General features: G+C 40.4%; 1 protein-coding gene and 1 long non-coding RNA gene across 11 annotated transcripts in view; one reads left to right on the plus strand and one right to left on the minus strand.

Annotated features, from left to right (window-relative positions):
* Window positions 1-18,850, plus strand: part of ADGB (androglobin) — a 174,613-nt gene that overhangs the window by 93,895 nt on the left and 61,868 nt on the right. For 7 of the 10 annotated variants that reach the window (XR_010358818.1, XR_010358819.1, XR_010358817.1 and 4 more), the window contains 4 exons: window positions 1,238-1,325; window positions 2,467-2,650; window positions 4,280-4,425; window positions 18,588-18,721. Coding sequence is in view for 2 of the 10 variants with exons in the window: in XM_064413644.1 (XP_064269714.1) it covers window positions 1,238-1,325; window positions 2,467-2,650; window positions 4,280-4,425; window positions 6,392-6,431 (458 nt within the window). In the remaining 8 variants the exon portion in view is untranslated. Of the gene's footprint in view, window positions 1-1,237; window positions 1,326-2,466; window positions 2,651-4,279; window positions 4,694-6,391; window positions 6,478-18,587; window positions 18,722-18,850 lie in introns of those variants that run through there. The other 3 variants (XM_064413644.1, XR_010358823.1, XM_064413645.1) reach the window with 3 other exon arrangements.
* LOC135296824 (uncharacterized) lies at window positions 5,446-11,708 on the minus strand. The gene is made up of 3 exons (XR_010358829.1): window positions 11,631-11,708; window positions 10,421-11,323; window positions 5,446-6,164 (listed from the first exon to the last, which is right to left on the minus strand). It is a non-coding gene; the product is annotated as an uncharacterized LOC135296824 (long non-coding RNA).

An 18,850-nucleotide genomic window follows, 5' to 3' on the forward strand; every position in this document is an offset into this window, starting at 1 on the left:
CAGATTCAGAAATTCAAGTAGAATGAATCCTCATCTAATGCCTTTAACACAGTATTGGTTACTTGAAACAATATTGTTTCCTCAAAGTTACTGGCTAAAGGACTTCAGAATTAATGGTTGTCCACCAAGAGCTTTGTTCTAAACTAAGCATTTAGAGTCTAATGTAATGTCTTAGGAAGTAAAGAGTGACACCGCAATGACTTTAAGCTGTTGTGGTTCTATTCCACAGAGTGCTGCATTTGGCAATGATGAGATTGAACATTTCTGTAATATGCAGTATCTTAATGAGGATTTTTGTGTTCTGGAGAATATTGTTCTAATAGGCAGTGAATAAGGCACTTCCAAAGATCCAAGTCACCCTTTGAGACCAGCAGAGAAGGCTGGTATATTTGTCTATCTATAGGCAGTAAATATATTAAAAGTAATTATTTTAATGCTCAGAAACCTCTTTCTATTTCTCATGAGAAAAGTCCAGTAATATTTTTAACATAATTCAATTGGTTATTGCTAGAAGTAAGGTAATAAAAGAGTTTTGTTAAAACTAGTGCAGTCATCATTAAATCTCATCAAATTTCACAGGTTTTTTCAGCACATCAAGACAAATTGAAAGAAGGAAGAAGCATTGAAATAATGACAAAGCAGCTCAGCCCACTGCCATGCTTAATATCAGATGTGTCACTGTACTGCAAGAATGCTACAATAAAACACACCAAGCTTTATCCACTTTATGTTAAAAAAAAAAGGCTAAGATTTCAGAATACCAGTTTTGTTATGTTATGGTTTTTCTTCAAATGGGTATTTCTTAAATTAAATCTTCTCCCCAAAAGGGAATGTAATTTTTTTAAACTACATCCAGGAATCCACAGAATCAGATTTTTACTGATTTTTTTAAACAGAAGAATATGATACCCAGAAGTTGTTTTTATATCTTTTAGGCACTGCAAAGTCAATGTTCTTGCTTAGATTTACTAACTTTCATGAGCAGAGGGCTTTTCGCTAAAATACACGTATTAATTCCCTTCTAGTATATGTGGGGTTTTTATAGCATTTTTGATTCTATCCTAAGTGTTGGAAATAAAAGGGCAGAAATATTATACCTCTCCAGCCTATATTCTCATTTAATAATGTAGTTTGCTGAGCCAAAGGAAGACAAATTGGTGTAAGAATTTAGGTGGAGCTCCCTAGGATAACCACATAACCAGTTGAATCTGTTTTGTTTTATATTTTCTTACCACAGGAAAACAATCACCAGAAACAGCTATTGACTCAAGACTGAAAACACAGCAAAAAAAATGGGAACTTATAGACCTTAGTCCATACACAAGGTAAACTGCCCTAACGTAATAAATGTCAAAGGTGTTGAATCACTGCACTGCATGTAATGAGTATCTGACATAAACATTTGAAGAAAATGAGCAAATATGCTTATTTCAGTCTTCTTGAAAGAGGCATTCAAATCCCAGAATATTCTGAGTTGGAAGGGACCCACAAGGATCATCAAGTCCTGCTCTTCAGTGAATGGGCTGTACAGCGATTGATCCCACAAGTTTGGTGTTATCAGCACCACACTCCAACCAGCTGGCCAATCCCAGGGTCATAAAAAATTTGTCAGGATGTTATGCTGGTTTAAAACAACATATTTAATAAATGCAGTTCAGTTAATAATAGTCAATAGCTGAAATAATTGCACTAATTACATTTATTATTCAAAAGAACTATGTTCTTTATTACAAGTGTTGATGTGAACTTATTGAGCTAATTTAAATGCACTTCCATGTTTGCTGTGCTGCTGTTATAACCCATTTCATCCTTAAGTCAATTTGTATTCAATGTGGCCTTTTTTCTATTTCATTGATCTTCAAAAGACTTCAAAAATGCTGAAAAATCTGCTCAAATTAAATTTTAAATTAAGAAGGAAATTGGTATTATATTGAAGTGAATAGCATTAAAATAGTAAGGCAAAAATATGGCAAGATACCTCCCACAAGCTTAAATTTTGTAAGCATTTCATTTGTCTTCAACTCTTTGACTTTTACACTAGTCATTTAGGACAAAATATAAAAGTATATTACCCACTTACCTGCCATTATGCCAAAAGCAACAAAACCCCTACAAGATAAATTGAATTTGCCTCAACTATAGTATCAAAAACTTCTGAAAATATATTTCTTGCAAATTAAAGTCAGTGTCACATGTAGGAGTTTCTCGTATGCTCGAAGATGATCGTGATTTTACAAATAGATTTAAAATAGACACTCAAGTATAAGAAGACCTGGCCTCAGGAATGTATTTTCTTATTGGTGTTATATAGAAGCAGAGGAAAAGTGACTCCTTAAGCATATTAGCCATATGATGGTGGTGTTGCCAAATATAAGCCAAATACCTGCATATAGATGTTAAGCAAAATAGACAACAACCAAAACTGCATTTGATATGAGACAAGTATCTGTTTTGTATTTTTTTCAGAAACACATTGCCTGAACCTGTGCTGAGAAATGAGTCTATCATTCAACAACAACAGATGCGTAAAGAAGAAAAATTCAACCATTTTAGGCAACTTTGCGTGCTGGCTGCGAAACAAAGAGAAAAAGAAGAAAATGAGAGAATTTTATTGAAGCAAAATTTACTTGAAATGTATGAGAACCTGCAGGTATGTTTTCAAGATTGCTTTCCAGTTAACTGGTGCTGTGATGTCTGCCACTAGTCTGGATATCCTCATCAACCATTATCAAAGCTTTTGTATTCAGTGCTAAAGATTAGAAGCAATGAACAAGCTTGAAATTTTACTTGGGGAAAGGTTAAAACTAAAAGTTCTAAAGTAAAAAAAAAAATACTGCATCATATCTTTATTATATGTTTGGTACTTTGTTGATACACTCTCTGCAAAAACCCCTATTATATCACCATAAAAGGATGGTTATAAGTCAGAAGAAAACTGACCAAAAACTGACGTATATGACCAGATGCTTATTAAGTACAGTATCTCCAGTCTGTCTATTTTTTTGGTTATAGGCTTGTATACAGCTTTTTGAAAAGTAATAAAAAACCTATTATACAGGGGGATAAGTTGTTGTTAATGTGTCTCAGAAAAGTTAGAGAATGTAGTTTTCTTGAAATATGCATGATGCCACCAAATGAAGAATTTATATTATTAAACCTCAAAAAAAACATGTATATAAATAATAAAGGTGGTAGCATTAGTGTAGGATTCATTGTGAGGATTAACTCAGCCAATGCACTGCACATGAAATTGGCACAAATATCTTACCAAACTGGCTTAACTGTTGAGCATCAACAGGAAAAATATTGTTTGTTATAGTGGTGATACAATAACCACTATCAATCAGCTGCTCAATTCAGAGCTCTTAAAACTGGATAAGAGACAGTAAAAATAATTTTACATCAAATCAACCTATTTACAGAAATTTTACTTGAAAGCATCGCCTTAGCTAGTTCCCATACAGTCTGAGTTACATTAATCAACTACAGGTCAGCAAGGAGTCACAGTTCTCCAGCAGTGGCTGACCCTAATAAGGATGCCAGTCCAGGTTTTAAGATGTTGCTATGATTTTGCATGCCTAACATATTGTATATTAGAAGGGCAAATTTTTCACAAGAGTAGATCCTCGACTCTTTCTAGAAAGAATTTCCATTAAAAATGTTTCACAGTATGAATTTAAATCAAGATTTATTTGTGAATATGCACACTGTGCTGATAAGCTCTTTTGCAGTCCTTCCATCTCTAGACCACAAAGAACTATATACAAATTTCCAGGTATCCCCATTTTTCAGGATAGAAATGGAAAGGGAAAAGTTTTCAGAGATGTCAAAATCCCACTTGCCCCAAGTCTCATTGAAGATCATTATGATTTAGGCTCCTTTAGCCTCTTAAAAGGCCACAACTCCTAAGCCATTCCAGCATTTCTAACACCTATTTTTAATAGACTTAAGACTGCAAAGCAAACCAGTAACTGAAAAGGAACTATGTCCAGATAGGTAACTACTCTATTGCCCTATTCTTCTTTTACACAACTAGCTTATTATGCCAGCAGTTTAAAAAGGATTTTCCTGAACTTTCTCTTCTTCATGGTGAAAAGATTGACATATAGCTGTTTCCTTTGAGAAGTCAACAAACATCCATGTAAAAAGAAAAGGAGAGATGCTCTCCTTGTACTTAGAGAGCCACAAAGTGAAATAGAACAGGAAGGATGGAGTTGCTTGTGGTGAAACCAAGACTGATGTGTTGAGCAGGGCAGTATTGCTGTTTGGTTTTGGCTAGGCATCCTTGGATGAAGCACGAGGCAGAGTTTACAGCATTCGGGAAGCATACAGAAATCAGCTGCTGGAGGCTGAGCGCAGAAGAGAAGAAGAACTGGCAGCTCAGGAAGCAGCCCTGAAAGCAGAGAGAAGGAAAAAGAAAAAACGGTAAAGATTTAGCAAAAAAGTGCAGTTGCTATCACTCATGAATTGTGTTTAACAGTTTGGGAAAGAAAGTTCATATGCAAAGATGACAAAGTGTTTATTATTTTCAAGTACTTTTGGCAACTATATCACATTTTATCTCTTTGCTTGTTGCTAGTGAAAAAATTTATCTAATATTCTACAAAGCTACTCGCTACTATTAAAGTTTTTATGCTTTGCTAGAATAACTTTGCAATAAAATTCATATTCCATTAACGCTCTTCTCCCAAAATCCCAGTGTCTTTTGTCTTTTTGTTTTCTTCAATCAAAACAGAAGCAGTCAAGAATGAATCAGAGTTGAAACAGTGAATGCAACCTGAGAGTTTTGAATGTCATTTGACCTGGTTCCTTAAGTGGATGACAGTTTGTGGAGTTTATCATAATTAAATAGTGGCAAACCACACTTTTCATATGCTGGCACTAGGAGGCTTACCAAAGCCTGATTGAGTAGGCTCACAAGCTTTCTATGTACTGTAATATTTTTCCCTTCCATCATTCTCCTAAAGTGTTTTGGAATCTCACAGTCATTCTCTGCAGTGACAAACTCATGACACAACCTTCCAAGGCTTGTTAAACACTCCTTAAAACCCTATTATTATCTTTGTTTCTCTTTCCTAAGATGTATTTTGCCCATGCTGATTTTGTTCAAATGACTAATTACAATAGGCTCCCAGCTGGAATTTAAAAATATTTCTTAAAAGTAAACCAGTGTGTGAGTGAAGCAGCAATCACAAGCTTCTTATTCAAAGGGTGAAATATTTCCTCTAAGCTCTTGTTTCCATTATCACAGAATTCCTGTTTGTCATTGTGTCATCAAACACAAAAAATACCTAACATCACAAGCTGCTTCCCTATCCATCTTTCCCAAAAAAACCACTCAGAAGTTATCACTATTACTCAAACACAATGATCTCGACTGTTACAATTGTGATAACTGTCTAGAACAGACAGCTGTTTTAAATGACTTAAAGTATTTTCCATGTATGTAGTCCCAAGCAGAAGCCTGGGAAGTTAGACTAAGTATGCCTTGTATATCTGAAATATGCCAAGGATGTCCAAAAGCATTTCATTATCTAGGCAAGGTAAGAAATTATAAGACTCACCAATTTTATGTAAAGAAATGTTATCCTTTGCATTTCTGGCCACTGGTACTGTCCAGCCATTGTGTTTGAAACTAGCCTCCTCTGCATCTTAATGCCCACTATGTTCAGCTTCTGGTGCTTTTGATCACCTCTGTTTTATCCATACCTCACTATTTGGTTTGAACTTGACTCAGTCTTCTGACAGTTCTATGACGTGTGTGCTTTGTACCTCACCACACCTGCTGCCATGCCAATGCCTCCATTCAGCCTCCTTCCTCCCATACATCGTAAACTAAACTAAATTAACTAGCTTGAGTTTTTGTCTTTGAAAAGGAAGAATTGAAACCAGAGGCCTAAAACTGCATTGGTGATTTTTATTTCAAAGAGCAGGAGTTAAGTTTTGCTTTGACCCATACAAGCTGCAAATAAAAAGCCTGTCAGCCTTTTGCTATAATTGGTCTTTGTCCTCTCTATTTTGGAATATGGGATATACTGCTTCATAATATTCCATCTTGTTTCCATGGCAATAGCACGTGTTGGTTGTCTTCTTATGTGAATCTCTAATGAGCTTCTGTAGAGGAAGATCAAGTTGAAGTTCTGTTCTTCATGTTACTGCAAGCGCTATAATGACATTCTGTTGTAAAAATCAATCCAGCTCCAAAAGCCAGCATTATCAATATCTAAATGTCAAAAATTCATCTAATAACCTTCATGATCACAACCCGTCCCCATGTGTAATCAGCTGTCAACTGACTTAAACTCAGGCACAGTATAGTCAGATCTACATTATCAAATCTTGCTCTAATGTTAAACATAATTCTAAGTTTCATGATTTTCTCATTTTGAAGGGTAATGTGGCATCGTGGAAATCTGCTGTGTGATTTGTGAATGTCTTGACTGGCTTTTTTATCATTTCAACAACGCAGATATGATGAAGGTGTGAATAACTATCACACTGTTTAATTACATGTACTTTGGAGTGTGTAATGTTTTAAGAGAAGCACAGTAACAGTTTTACTAAATCCCTATACATATTCCACAAGAAGAAAATATTCACTTACCTCAATGGAGCCTGGAAGAGAAAATGCCTTGTTTTGATTGTGTCAAAGAATTTGCATACATTGGACCAGAAACAGATGACTGATGGCATTTCATATGCATCAGTTTTACACCAACAAAACAGCTTTTTTACATGGTGCAATATATCGCAGGCTAAGTTAGTGGGGAAAGATGTACAAAAACTAAAACAAAGCTATTTCAAAACAGGCATTTGCAGTAAGTTAAAGAGCCATTGTGTGTAGCACTTTACTATAAGGAAAACAAGAATGGTATGTTGTGTTTTAATTGATAGGATTTTTGCCTCAAGTTTGTAGACCAGGCTGCTCAAATTATATGTTCACATGGGTAAAACATGTTTATTCTTTTACCCTGTAGGAGTAACACAACTTTTAAGCACCATAACTTTATAACATTTACTGTAATGAAAGTACTGGAATTTGGATAATCATGAGTCCTGCTTATACTTAGCTCAGCCATACTGGGCTAGATTCAGTAGGGGCATAAGGACAAGCTTGAAATTATGTGCATTCTTACTCAGTGAAGAACTTCAGCAAAGGACTGATACATGGAGTCAAGCCCTTTACAGAACAGAACAGAATAGATAGGGCAAGCTTTTCTGGATCAACACACGATTGCCTGATCTTTCAAGATGACACTCATTTTGGAGGTGCAGTAGCAGAATGGCTGCATCAAAGCCTACTATACAAGGTATTTGGTGGCATCACACCACAGAAGAGGTTTGAGGGAGTGGGAGTAGGGACCTTCTACTGTTTCTTACAGAAAATCCTCTCTGTGAATGTTGGCACAATTTGTCACTTACACAGCCTCTTATTTTTTCTTCATGGAAAGACTGTGTATGAAAAACAGTACATATATCTATGTTGATCTTAAAAAGTTGCAGTTTAACTGTAATACTTCTCCCTGAAATGTCAAGTCTGACTCCTGAAGAAGAGTCTGGCAGCCATTTTTTTACCTAGATAAAGAGAATTTGGTAATTCAGCAGTTCAAAAGTCCCAATCTGTATCTGGCAGCAGATTGTGTGCTTCTTAGAGACACTCTCCAGTATAATGGTAAGGTTTTGGGGTTTTTTTTGTGATTCCCCCACATCTTTAAGTACCTTCAACTCATGAAAAAAATACAAAGCTGATTCCACTCTCTGCACTTAAAACACTGTTGAAGAGTCTGTTAGTATCTAAACATCAAGAAGAAGCGATTTCAAGAAGCAGCATAGTGTCATGTGAGAGACAAGCCTGGTTTTCTTCCTGTGAACCAGCTATGCAATTGGCAATACCTAGTGAGCTCAGAGTTTAGAGTAATACTGGAAATGTTTTGCAAATATACTTGGTGATTAGCTGGAATTTTGAATAGTGATTTAGAATTTTGTTAGAGCAGAGGGCATCTTTCAGCATATCATTATGGTTGAGCTGCATTTTTTTGTGTGGTAAAACTAAAAGAAGTTGTTTATTGTACTCTTCCCTGACACTCATTTCTCTTTCAACTGAAGTGTAGCCAGTTATACAAAGGAAAAATGTCACTATTCAGTAGAAATTTGTAAAAGTTCGGATGATAACTGCAAAAGTCACAGGAGAATGAAAACATGTTAGATGTCATTGTGAATAATCCCTAAAGAATTTTTCAGAGTTTGATTTCTTTACTTCTACATTTTAGGAAAAATGGTAGCTTCACAGTGTGGTGCAGGTACCTGAGAAAGAAAATAAGTCTTTGACCTGATAATTCAATTTAATGGGGATTAAGTCCATAAGGATTTATTCACTTGTGATAATTCTTTGTAGGTGTGTTCTGCTAGGCTTTAGCAGTTTTCACTGCTTGATCCTTTTCTTTTGACCAGCTATTCTGAATTAGAAAGGATCTTTTCCATTAAAAGATGTATCTACAGTTACTTTTAAATGCAAGTAGCTTCATTAATCTTCATATTACTTGTCCCATCTGCTTTGCTTTAATTTGGCTGGCATTTACACAGTGAGTTACAGACCAAAAAGCAGACCAAGCCTGTTCCATGTTACCTCGCTACTGAGACAAGCAATGTGCTGTGAAACCAGGCTCGGTTCTGAGCTGCCAGTCTGCTCACCCTGGCAAAGTGCAATTTACCCACTCTGTAAGGGCTCATTTTAATTCAAGGAAGACAGAATTTATGCATATGCACAGTATTTTCCCTCCAAAAGGCAAGAAAAGTGTCTACCTATTTTGTCTGGCAGAAAACATAAGATAACAGCTTTGCATAATCACATGGCAGTTTGCAGAATGAAGAAATCTCACTCTCAGAGCCCTTTTTTCCTCTCATTCATTTCTTGAATCAGTCCTAATAGATTCAGAGTCCAGGTCATATTTCAATGATTTCAATATTCTTGTTTGCAGAAAAACAAGATGCTGTCGTCCTCCATCTCAAAAGAGGACAAAGAGAGTAGAGAAGTAGGAAGCCAGGAAAAGAAAGAAAACTATTTGCATTGTATGAAGTGAGGCAACAGCACAAAAGGAAGATGCAGTGAAGATGTCACTAGCCACAATAAGAAAAAATATTTGGTGGAGGGGATGGGGGGACATTGTTAGCTAGGACTCAAGAACTTTGATCTGTGTGGCATCAAGAATGTGGTTAGGGTCAGTTGTTCAGGGACTGGCAGGCTATTCTGAAAATGAGATAATGTACAAGCCCAAGTGTAGCCAGGACATGTCACTTTGGGTCAGATCTCGGGGCACACTTCTCTCTGAAAGCTGAGCTTCCCTGCCCAACACACGGCTTTCCCTCAAAGGGCAAACCCCAAAATGCTCACACTTGTGTGGGTAGATGCGAGGTGTTTCCTTGCACATGGCACCCCTGTGGGTGCAGCACAATCTATGGAAAATAATACCCAGGCTTGTCTCTCTCAGCCTGAGAAAGCTGGATTCCATGGGTGTGGGCCCACAGACAGGACATCCCAGATATACTTCCCAGACTGTGGGAGACCCATTCTCACCAGACCCATGCTCACAAGACCAAGCATAGGGCAAGAGAGATCCTGGCTCAGTGTATAAGCCAGCTCATTGTAAAACTGGAATATACAAGGAAGGATAGGGCAGCTGTATGTCCGTGAATTCTGTAAGGTTTGACTTGTTAGTCTTGTTAGTTAAGTCATATAAGTGAAGTGTCTTGCTAAAAGGAGATTACTGTTTTGCAGCCTGTAGTGTGCAAGACTTTATTTCCATCCAATGTCTGGACATTCTACTCATGGCAAAAACCAGTAGACAGGTACAGAGGCAGTCCAAGCACTCAGTGGTGGCACAGCTGTGGCAATCAGAACTACATCAGACTTACAGAAAGCAGAAAGCACCTAAAGGGGCACAAAGGGGCAGTGAAAAAAATCTGTCCTTCCTCTTCTATACTCCACTCCTTCATCTTTAAGGCCACAACTGTTATGGGTTTTGTTGGTTTTTTTTTTTGTTTGTTTTGGGTTTTTTTTTGTTGTTGTTGGTTTGTTTGTTTTGTTTTGTTTTGTTTTTTTTTTTACTACACAGAAACCTTGACTTGCCTCTGGAGACTATTGTTGGCAGAGGTTAGAGTCACAGATCCAAAAATCCAGGAAAGACTAAAATTACTCCACCCCTAGTCCACCAGAGCAGACAAAAGAATGAAAGCCTTTATATCACAGGACTTTACATACCCCATAAAAATTTTACTCTTGGGAACTGGAGAAAGATAAGGAACTAAATATTAGCCACAAGTGCCTAAAGCAATGTTTGTACTCTTCTCTCTTACATGACAAAAATGTGGCATGAGAGAATGTGAGGTTCAGCCAATGGAGGAATGAGAAACTTCCTCTTACCTTGGCCTTATTCTTGGTAGAATGACTCTCTCAGCATTTCACCAAAAGCATTAGGAAAAGCAAGGAAATGCTTTTCTATTGTTCTAGTGCAAAAGGCCAGTTTCCGAAAAGCACATTTCTCAGACTTGCTTAAATGGCTTTCACCTGAACCATTCAGTGGTTTTAAAAGACTTCAATGGTAACTTAGGTTTTTTCAAGTGGTTTCTTTTTTTCTCCCACATATATTACTGGCTTAGCACATTGCAGCTGTGATGTAGCAGATGGAAACTGTTTTGGTAATTGGGCTCTGAAGTACCATATGCATATGCTGAGATATTTAAGTTCTGTTTAGTGTGTTTGTCTATGTCCATATCTGCTTTCTCCTAAAGACTCTGATTTGTTTACCACAAAACAACAACCAAAAAATCTGGAAACATGGCTAAGATAAGAAGAATGTAGGTCCCTGTGGTACCATTTACAAAGTGGATGCAGAGTCAAACAAGTCCATATGAAGTATCATTCTCTTTTCAGACTTCTCATTAAACTTAGCATGAGCTGGAGGTCTATTATTGTCCACCACCTATCTTTCAGCACATGTGTATCATTGCTGTAATTCAACACACAGCCAGCACTGGTACAACAGAGCTGGCGTGCAGTGCAGAACAATTGCAAATCAAGTGCGAGACATTTTATCAGATGAAGTCCCTGCTCAGTGACATTCAGCTGGAGATTTGCAAGAGGCCAGGAGTTCAGCAGGATGCACAGGGCAGAACATTGTGAGATAGCACAGATAGCACTCTTGGCAGTCCAGTTAAGTACTTTTCTTTCAGACTCAACACAATGCCGTCTCCTTGTTCCATCCTTTTTAACCAGTTCCACTGTATTCACTGCTGTTTTCATACTGTCACCTTGGTTGCAGTGTAGCTGTATGGGGAATTAATATGGAAATAATAATATGGAATTAATATGGAAATTAATTTAAACAGAAACCTACAGAAATGTTGTGCCACAGTCTTTTTTAAATTTTTTTTAGGGTTTTTTTATTTATTTATTTAATCAAAAATAGTGCAGATAGTATAGAGGGGACGCATAACTACAGACATCTAAATCTGCAGGCTGAGTCATTCAGTAGTCATTCAGTCACTTTTAAAAATTCATAATTATGATTGTTGCCTGGAGGAATTTTTAAAACACGATGTGAAGCGTGTCGGTGCGAACAGGTAATGCACACCGGCGATTTCCCGTGTCATGTCCCGGCCGCCATTCCCTCCGGCCGGGCCGCCAGGGGGCGCTGCCCCGTGCCTGCTGGGCCGCCCCTGCCCTCACGGCCGCTCCTTCCCTTATGGGCGCTTCCAGCCCTGCCCCTACACCCCACCGGGATGGCGGCACTGCTGGGCGGGCACCCCTGCCCTCACGGGCCGCTCCCAGCCCTGCCCGCACGCCCCGCCGCCAAGGGGACGGGGCACGGCCCGGGCAGCCCGCGGGGAGCGCCGGCTCCGAGCTCTGCCCTGGGACCAAACACGGTCCCTCAGCAGCTCCCGGCTGCAGACAGAAGTGCTGAATTCTCGCTGACCCTGGCTAATTTTCGAGAGGCTGAAGGCAAGGATAGCTGGGTTTTTTAGTCTTTTATTTCCCCCACAGCAAAATGTGTTCTCAGTTTTTGAGTAGCGCTATAAATAAAGTAAAAAATAATAACTGGGAGGCACTGGGTCTGCAGAGTAACAAAGCGTCGTGCTTTCATCTGGGCCCTGCAGAGCTGTGCCGCTGTTCCACTTGAAAGAGAAGGCATCTGGGTGAACGGGATGGATTCTGTGCTCTTTCAGCCCCTCTGCCCGTTCCAGCCCCGAGTGTGTGACCGCCCCACGGCAAACCGGAGCCCGGCTCGCTGACCCGCGGCTGAGCCCTCGCTGCTGCCAGCCCCCGGGAATGCTGGCTGTGTCCAGCCTGAGTTGCCTTCAGCCTTAGAGCCCCTGAAGGCTTTTCCGCTTTTTGTTGCGAGGGTTTGTCTGCGGGCCAGCTGCCGCCTTGGTTCCGTGACCTTCCTCCCGCAGCGAGGCTGACGGCGGCGCGCGGTATCGATCCCACTGCGGTACGGGCGGTGCGGCCAAAGCGCCGCGAGGCACTCCCCTCGTGCAGTGTAGCACAGGGAACTTTGAGAAAGTAAAAGTGCTTGTTCAGGAGGCTGATAGAGTAAATCATCAAAAATACCCGCTGTCTATTGTGCCTCTTGACATTCATTGTGCTGCAGCTGTGGCTTGTTTTATTGATTCATTATAAGGATATAATGCATCGGGAAGTTAGAAACTTGCAAAGGGAAGTATCTGCTGTCCCATAAATTGTCCCTCTAATTTTGTAACACATTACATTTAAAGGCAGGTCATAATGTTCCCAATCGGTTACCTAAAGGTAGGTCTCTAACTAAAAATGACTTGAGTGAGGAGCTGAGGAACTTGCTTCAAATTGGAGCACTGAAAATCAGGCCAGTTTGAATTAACTGCTGGTGGAGTCTAGCTTTGAAAACGCGGGATGCTGTCACCAAGTACAACACTTGCCTTTTGAAACAGACCCAGGGAATGAACAAGCATAAAAATATTCCTGACAACTTCAGGGTGCTGTTCAGTGGTACTGACCCTGCCTGCTCCACTAAGGGATCTGACACAGCACAAGTGCCATCACTGCTGTGTATGCAAATGCTTGGCTCTGGACAGGTTCTTCAGCTGGAACCAAATCCACACTCTGCTTGTTGTACATGAGGAAAATGGGGGATTGGGATAAGCAAGGGTTGGTCTTTTCCTCCCCAAGTATTCTTGCATGGACTGAGTAGGTAACTGTATAAGTAAGCTGGATCATAACGGGGTCTGCTTAGATTTTTGAACAGCTGTTTGGCCCTTTTCTTCCATTTATGAATCTGATACATATTAGTTTGATAATTTCTTTCAGCAAATTTTTGTTTTGCTTATTGCTTATTTTTCAAATGTCATCATGCACCAGAGGTCTGCGGGAGCTCATCACTTTCCAGGGACAAGAAGACTGCAAGAACCTTCTGATGGAGAACAGTCCGTGCAGTCTTCTGCCTACAATAAACTTTTTTTTCCCTGTATGTGGGCAAAAAACCAGAATATCACAGAAATTAAAAAACAGATTGAAGCTCTCATTGTGTTTAAGCTGCAGTATATATTAGGATATGGCATTTGTCTAATGATGAGTCTTATGGCTGAGGTGTTAAAAAAGAATTAGTCTAGGCAATTTAGCCACCAGGCTGCTATTGATATTACCAGAAGCAGGCTGATTGACTTTGCAAGTCTCCAATTACAATCCATGCTATAATTATGATTATACTTCTCCATAGAGCACTACTGAGCCTCCACTTTTGACTCATAGCAGATTCCCACTGAAGTCAGCAGGAGCTGTGTTTGAGATGGGGCTTTCACAGGCAGCACTGTTTGTCCGAAAGTAAACAAGCTGTTCCTGTAAATTTCTTCCCCAAAATGGACTGTTTTCTCCTATGTATGGTCATAGCTCTGATCAGGCACACAGCTTTTGCTTTCTTCTGACACAGGAGCAAAGCAAAGTTTCAGGCACTGGCAGTCTGGTTTGTCTTCAGACTTGTCCAGCACTGTAAAAATCTTAACTTTTACAAGTCTTAAAGGCTAACTTGAGACTCCATCCAATAATTCGTTATCAAGAATACCCTGCTTGCCTGTAAATCTTATTCTCATTAGGTTTTGTGCAGACAAGTAAAATGTATTTAATTGATTTCATCATCATGAGGTGGATGAATTTATGTGGAGGTAAGTAGAGATGAGGAGGTAAGTAGATTTATGCAAGAGGAGTAAATACTCAGGTTTAATGTGGAAAGCTTACATGGGAAAAATCTATCTTCATCTCCTACTTTATTACACACTCAGGAAAACTCTACGTATTGATTGTGGGTGAAGTTGTTAATTGCCTGGCCAGCACTACAAGTGAGGAAAGGTATTTGGGAAACAGAGTTCCATTTTTGTTGAAAAAGAAGAAGCAAAGACCATAAACTGGGGAAAACACAAAACAGCAAAATTCATAAAGACTATAATTGTTCATGTTAAGCTGCACAATGTGAGAAGAAAGGCTTCATGTTAGGAAGTTTCTATAAAGGCTAGCTTGCAGAGAAATTGCCCCCATTATCTTGATAATCACTTTCTAAGCAATAAAAAAAACTATAAATCTCTCATCTTGCATGCAGATCTGTGGAAGTACAGTCCTGTGGATTCTGCATGGCACTACCAGCCTGTTAATGTTGATCAGAGGGTGATGTAGGGCTGCCATCTCAGGCTGTGTTTGAATGTTCTTCCATTTTCTTATTTCTGGGAGGAATAGGAGCTTCCCCCCTCTGGTTTTTGGGAATCAAAGAGCATGTGTCAGAAGTATATGGACATTTCTTCATGGACAGTTTTCAGAAATGTGATTACAGCTGTCCTTAATACACCATGTTCTACATTTCCCATGTAGATTGCTCTGCTACATGATGGCTGTGTAACCTAAAGCCATACTAGCATTTGAGTCTTGGACTTTTTATTACTGGCTCTTTTAATCTCAGGCTTTTTTTTTCCCCTGTCTTGCCTTTCCTAAATTTCCATTATCAAATACTTATAATCAATTGCTGAAGCAGAATGAAGAGTATCACTCAGAAAGTTCTCCATTGTCATGGTGGCTACAGCATGTTACCCTGTGGTATTTGAGCTCTTGTATACAGGATTGATTTCTGTCTCCTGAGAGGGCTGGGGCACAAGGAGCTGTCCAGGTTTTGCAGGGAGTATAATTTGGGTATTGGCCATAACACCACATAAGCCCACAAAAGCCCCGTAGGCTTTTTTAAAGTGGTGTTAGGAGTGTGGCACAGCCTGGCCATGGTTTCATAGTGAGTTTGGGGTCTTGCAGTACCTGGGCCCTGAGCCCACCTTACTTTTGACAAGCAGCTCAATGCGTTCTCTTGCTACTCCACAGCTATGCTCCACAAGGCAGTAGGAGAAGCCCTCTCACTGAGCACTTGTTAGGGAGGGAAACCGAAATTTCGAAAGTTGAGCCATCATTTTTTCTCTAGTTTACTTTTACAAAATAATGTGAGGTTTCCTAATGTGCAACCACTTGCAATTAATCAGGCAGTGACTGTGTCTGAGAGGGGCTCAGGGAGCTCCCACCTGGAGCCAGGTTAATCTGCTCTCAAAATTTCTGTGACCTGCAAGCACAATAGGGGTGGTGGGAGCCTTTTCAAGAGACAGGAGTGTCATCTAGTGGTGAAACAAACCCACTCGATCACACCCCAAGGGCCACCACCTGGCACCTTCCATACTGAGCACTGGGTGGCACATTTTGTTTCTGCCAGTCTTTAACAGCCTGATGCAGAATGGATGGAGTAATGCTTCTTTTAACTTTCATCCTTGTGGGATTTCTATTATGCAGGCTAATGGAAAATAGTGAGAGCCCATAGCTAACCAGGCAGCAGACACTAATGGCTCTCCAACTGTGGCTCTTCTGTCCCTGTGATGGGATACAGCAAGAGTCTTTCTTCTTGAGAACAGTGACCACCAGCTCCCCAGAAACTGAGAATTTTACAGCTGCATTTTCTTATATTATGTGATATGTGTCTACTGAAGGAATGGACATTTGCGTTTTAGAGTAGATTTTTTTTCCCCCAAACTCCTTTGCCTTCTTTCACACATAAATCCAGATTTATTAGCAAAGAAGAGCATAAACATTGTAATTCTCTTGTAGTTGGTCAAATAAGAAAGGAGAAACAGCTTTTCACCAGAAGCATCACTAGCAGAGGAGGATGCAGGAGCTGGTAACAAAGTGAAGAGGAGAAATGCTTGGCTGGTTATGTACAATTTTCCTGATGTGACTTCCTGGCATTCATCACAGTAACTGTAATGGAACAAACCCAGCTCGAGGTGTTGTGCAGGTCTGCTGAGGGAAAACAGACTTTGAATCTAGTCAGCTAGAACTTACCATGTACAATTACTGCCAGTCATTGCTCAGCACACATCATTTTCAAGTGCAGAACAGGAAACTCACCTTTTTTTTTTTTTTTTTTTTTTTTTTTTTTTTTTTTTTGGAACAAAGGGGGACTCACCATTTTTACAGTTGATGCCAAGGACTGAGGCTTAAGAAAAATCCCCAGTGCTTCCCAGTTGATTGGGGGCTGGTGGATGGAGGATGTGGAGCTACCCAGCCGTGGAACAGTGGGCAGTGAAAATCTGAGGATCTACTTCTAGGGAGACTAACTAAGGGCATGGCTTGTTTTTCAAATAGTGCTTCATCTCCCACCATTTCCTGCTAGAGTAGACATTGGGCAGTCATGCCACGCAGGTTTTGTGATCCTAAGGGTGCATGCACAGGGAGAAAAACAACGAACCGACAAAAAGCCTAATAAAAAGCACCGAATCCCTTTGCAAAGCTGCCGGCTGGCTGTGCGACACGGCACTGGGCAGGGCCCGGAGCAGCCACGTAGCCAGGGGCTCTTGGCAAGCCAAGGGCAGCGAAGCATATGGGTCTTTTCCCTGTATCGCTCTGCTCCCGGAGCCACCGAGGGAAGGGGCTCGAGAGCCGCCAGCTCCCGCTCTTTGCCAGCCCGTCAGCTTCCAGCTCCCGCTTCCCAGGAAAGCGCGCCCGGCGGCGCTCACGCTCGCGCTTTCATTTGTCAGCCCGCCTGCGTCAGCGCTAATGCCGAGCTCAGCTCTCATCATCCCAGCTGATAATGTCGCGGGAGGAATTAGGCAAGGCATGCTGGTAGGAGGGAGAGAGAGGGCTTGAGAGAGAGTAATCGCAGGCACAGTGATGGGAAATAAATGAGATCAGAAAAAAACAACCCTCAGACTATTCTCAGGCTAGAAGGGAGTGTATTTTTAGGAGATGGGGTTGTTTCAGTCGCAGCTGTGGGGAGCCACGGGATAGCAGCAGATCTGCCTGGGATTTCAGCAGGGTTTACTTCAAGGCTGAAATAAGGGAGTTGCCACGGGGCACTTGGCGTTCAGCCGAGTTGCAGAAAAGCTAAATGGGTGGATTGAGAGGCTGGGTGGTCCCCTTGTCCACAGATGAGATGTGGGAAGAGGCAGGGGAAGGCTCACAGGTGCTGCCACTTCTGCACGGGCGCTGTGCAGGATTTCTGTCTTCAGAGAAGAGCGAAAGGTTTCGGCTCACACAGCTTCTGCCTGAGATTTGGAGCAGCCTTTCCCCATGAAAATAGTGTTAATAAGAGGCCATGCCACAGTCTGATGAAACCCAGGGAGGCCCTGGACATGAAAGCAGGACCATTCACTGCATGGCAGCCAGCTAGGGTCCAGTTCCCAATATCTCCCTCAACAGCAGACAGAGCAGAGTGCTCTGTCAAAAGAAGGCATATGTTTAATCAGTTTCTGTGGCACTGTAAAACTCAAATTTAATTTGTTTTTTTTTTAAATACACCTTGGCATTTTAACCACTGCTGGCAGTAGAGCAGTGTTATACTCCTTCTCGTTATTTCTCTACAGGATGTATCTCTTTCCCCTGAAATTCAGTAAATATTTTGAAAACATTGTGGCAAGGTCAAGGATGTTTTGCAAAATCTTTATCTATGTAACCTAAATGGACCTGGCAACAGAACAGATTGTGCTCTGAACTTGGGGATAAAGGTGAAATAGCTAATCCCCATCAGTTCTGCTCTTTGTATGTGGCAGTAAATTCAGGGTGACTGTCTGTCTCCAAATGCTGCATGGCATCTGGAGTTACAGTCCCTGGATTGTCTGGTTTTGTGTACAGTGTAGCTGTTTGGTTCTCGCAAAAGCCACAAAGTGACCCTTGAAGGAAAGTCGTGTATCCAGAGCACCAGTCTGGGCTGACCACAGAGCCACAGACCAGAATTCTCAGCTTAGAAAGCTGCCTTTCATGGGCACCAGAGAAGAAACAAGTATCACAATGCAGAATGAGCTTTTTTATTATTATTATTTTTTTAAATGAGTGTTGTGTCATTACTAGCACATCTAGAGCCAAATACTGTGATAATTTATGCCCCTGTGTTGCTTTTTTTTTGTGTACATCTGATTAATTTTGGACATACATTTTTCCATATTTCCAAATGTTCTGCAAAATTCAGCAGTAAATTATTATTTAACAATCAAAAATTGCTTTCTCACATCTTTTATTTTTTCTTTTCTTCTTGCTAACTGGCCTCCAGGAGAAACACCATTAGAGTGATGCTGGAATCAAAAGCTTTAGCTAAGTTTTTCAGAGTGACTGAGGGAGAATTGTCATAGGAAAGGTGTCTGCATATCTGGCCTCAAAATGTAAGCCCAAAAAGGAGACATCTTGGTGAGTGAATTCTTGGCCAGTGGTTACATTTGAACATTCAATTGCTGTGATGGCAAAGTCTCCCTCAAAATTATTTCTTTTGCTTAACACCCAAGTTAAATTGCATTAAATTTCACATTCTTCCACAAA

This window comes from Passer domesticus, chromosome 3 (genome assembly GCF_036417665.1).
Source record: "Passer domesticus isolate bPasDom1 chromosome 3, bPasDom1.hap1, whole genome shotgun sequence".
Classification (NCBI taxonomy): domain Eukaryota; kingdom Metazoa; phylum Chordata; class Aves; order Passeriformes; family Passeridae; genus Passer; species Passer domesticus.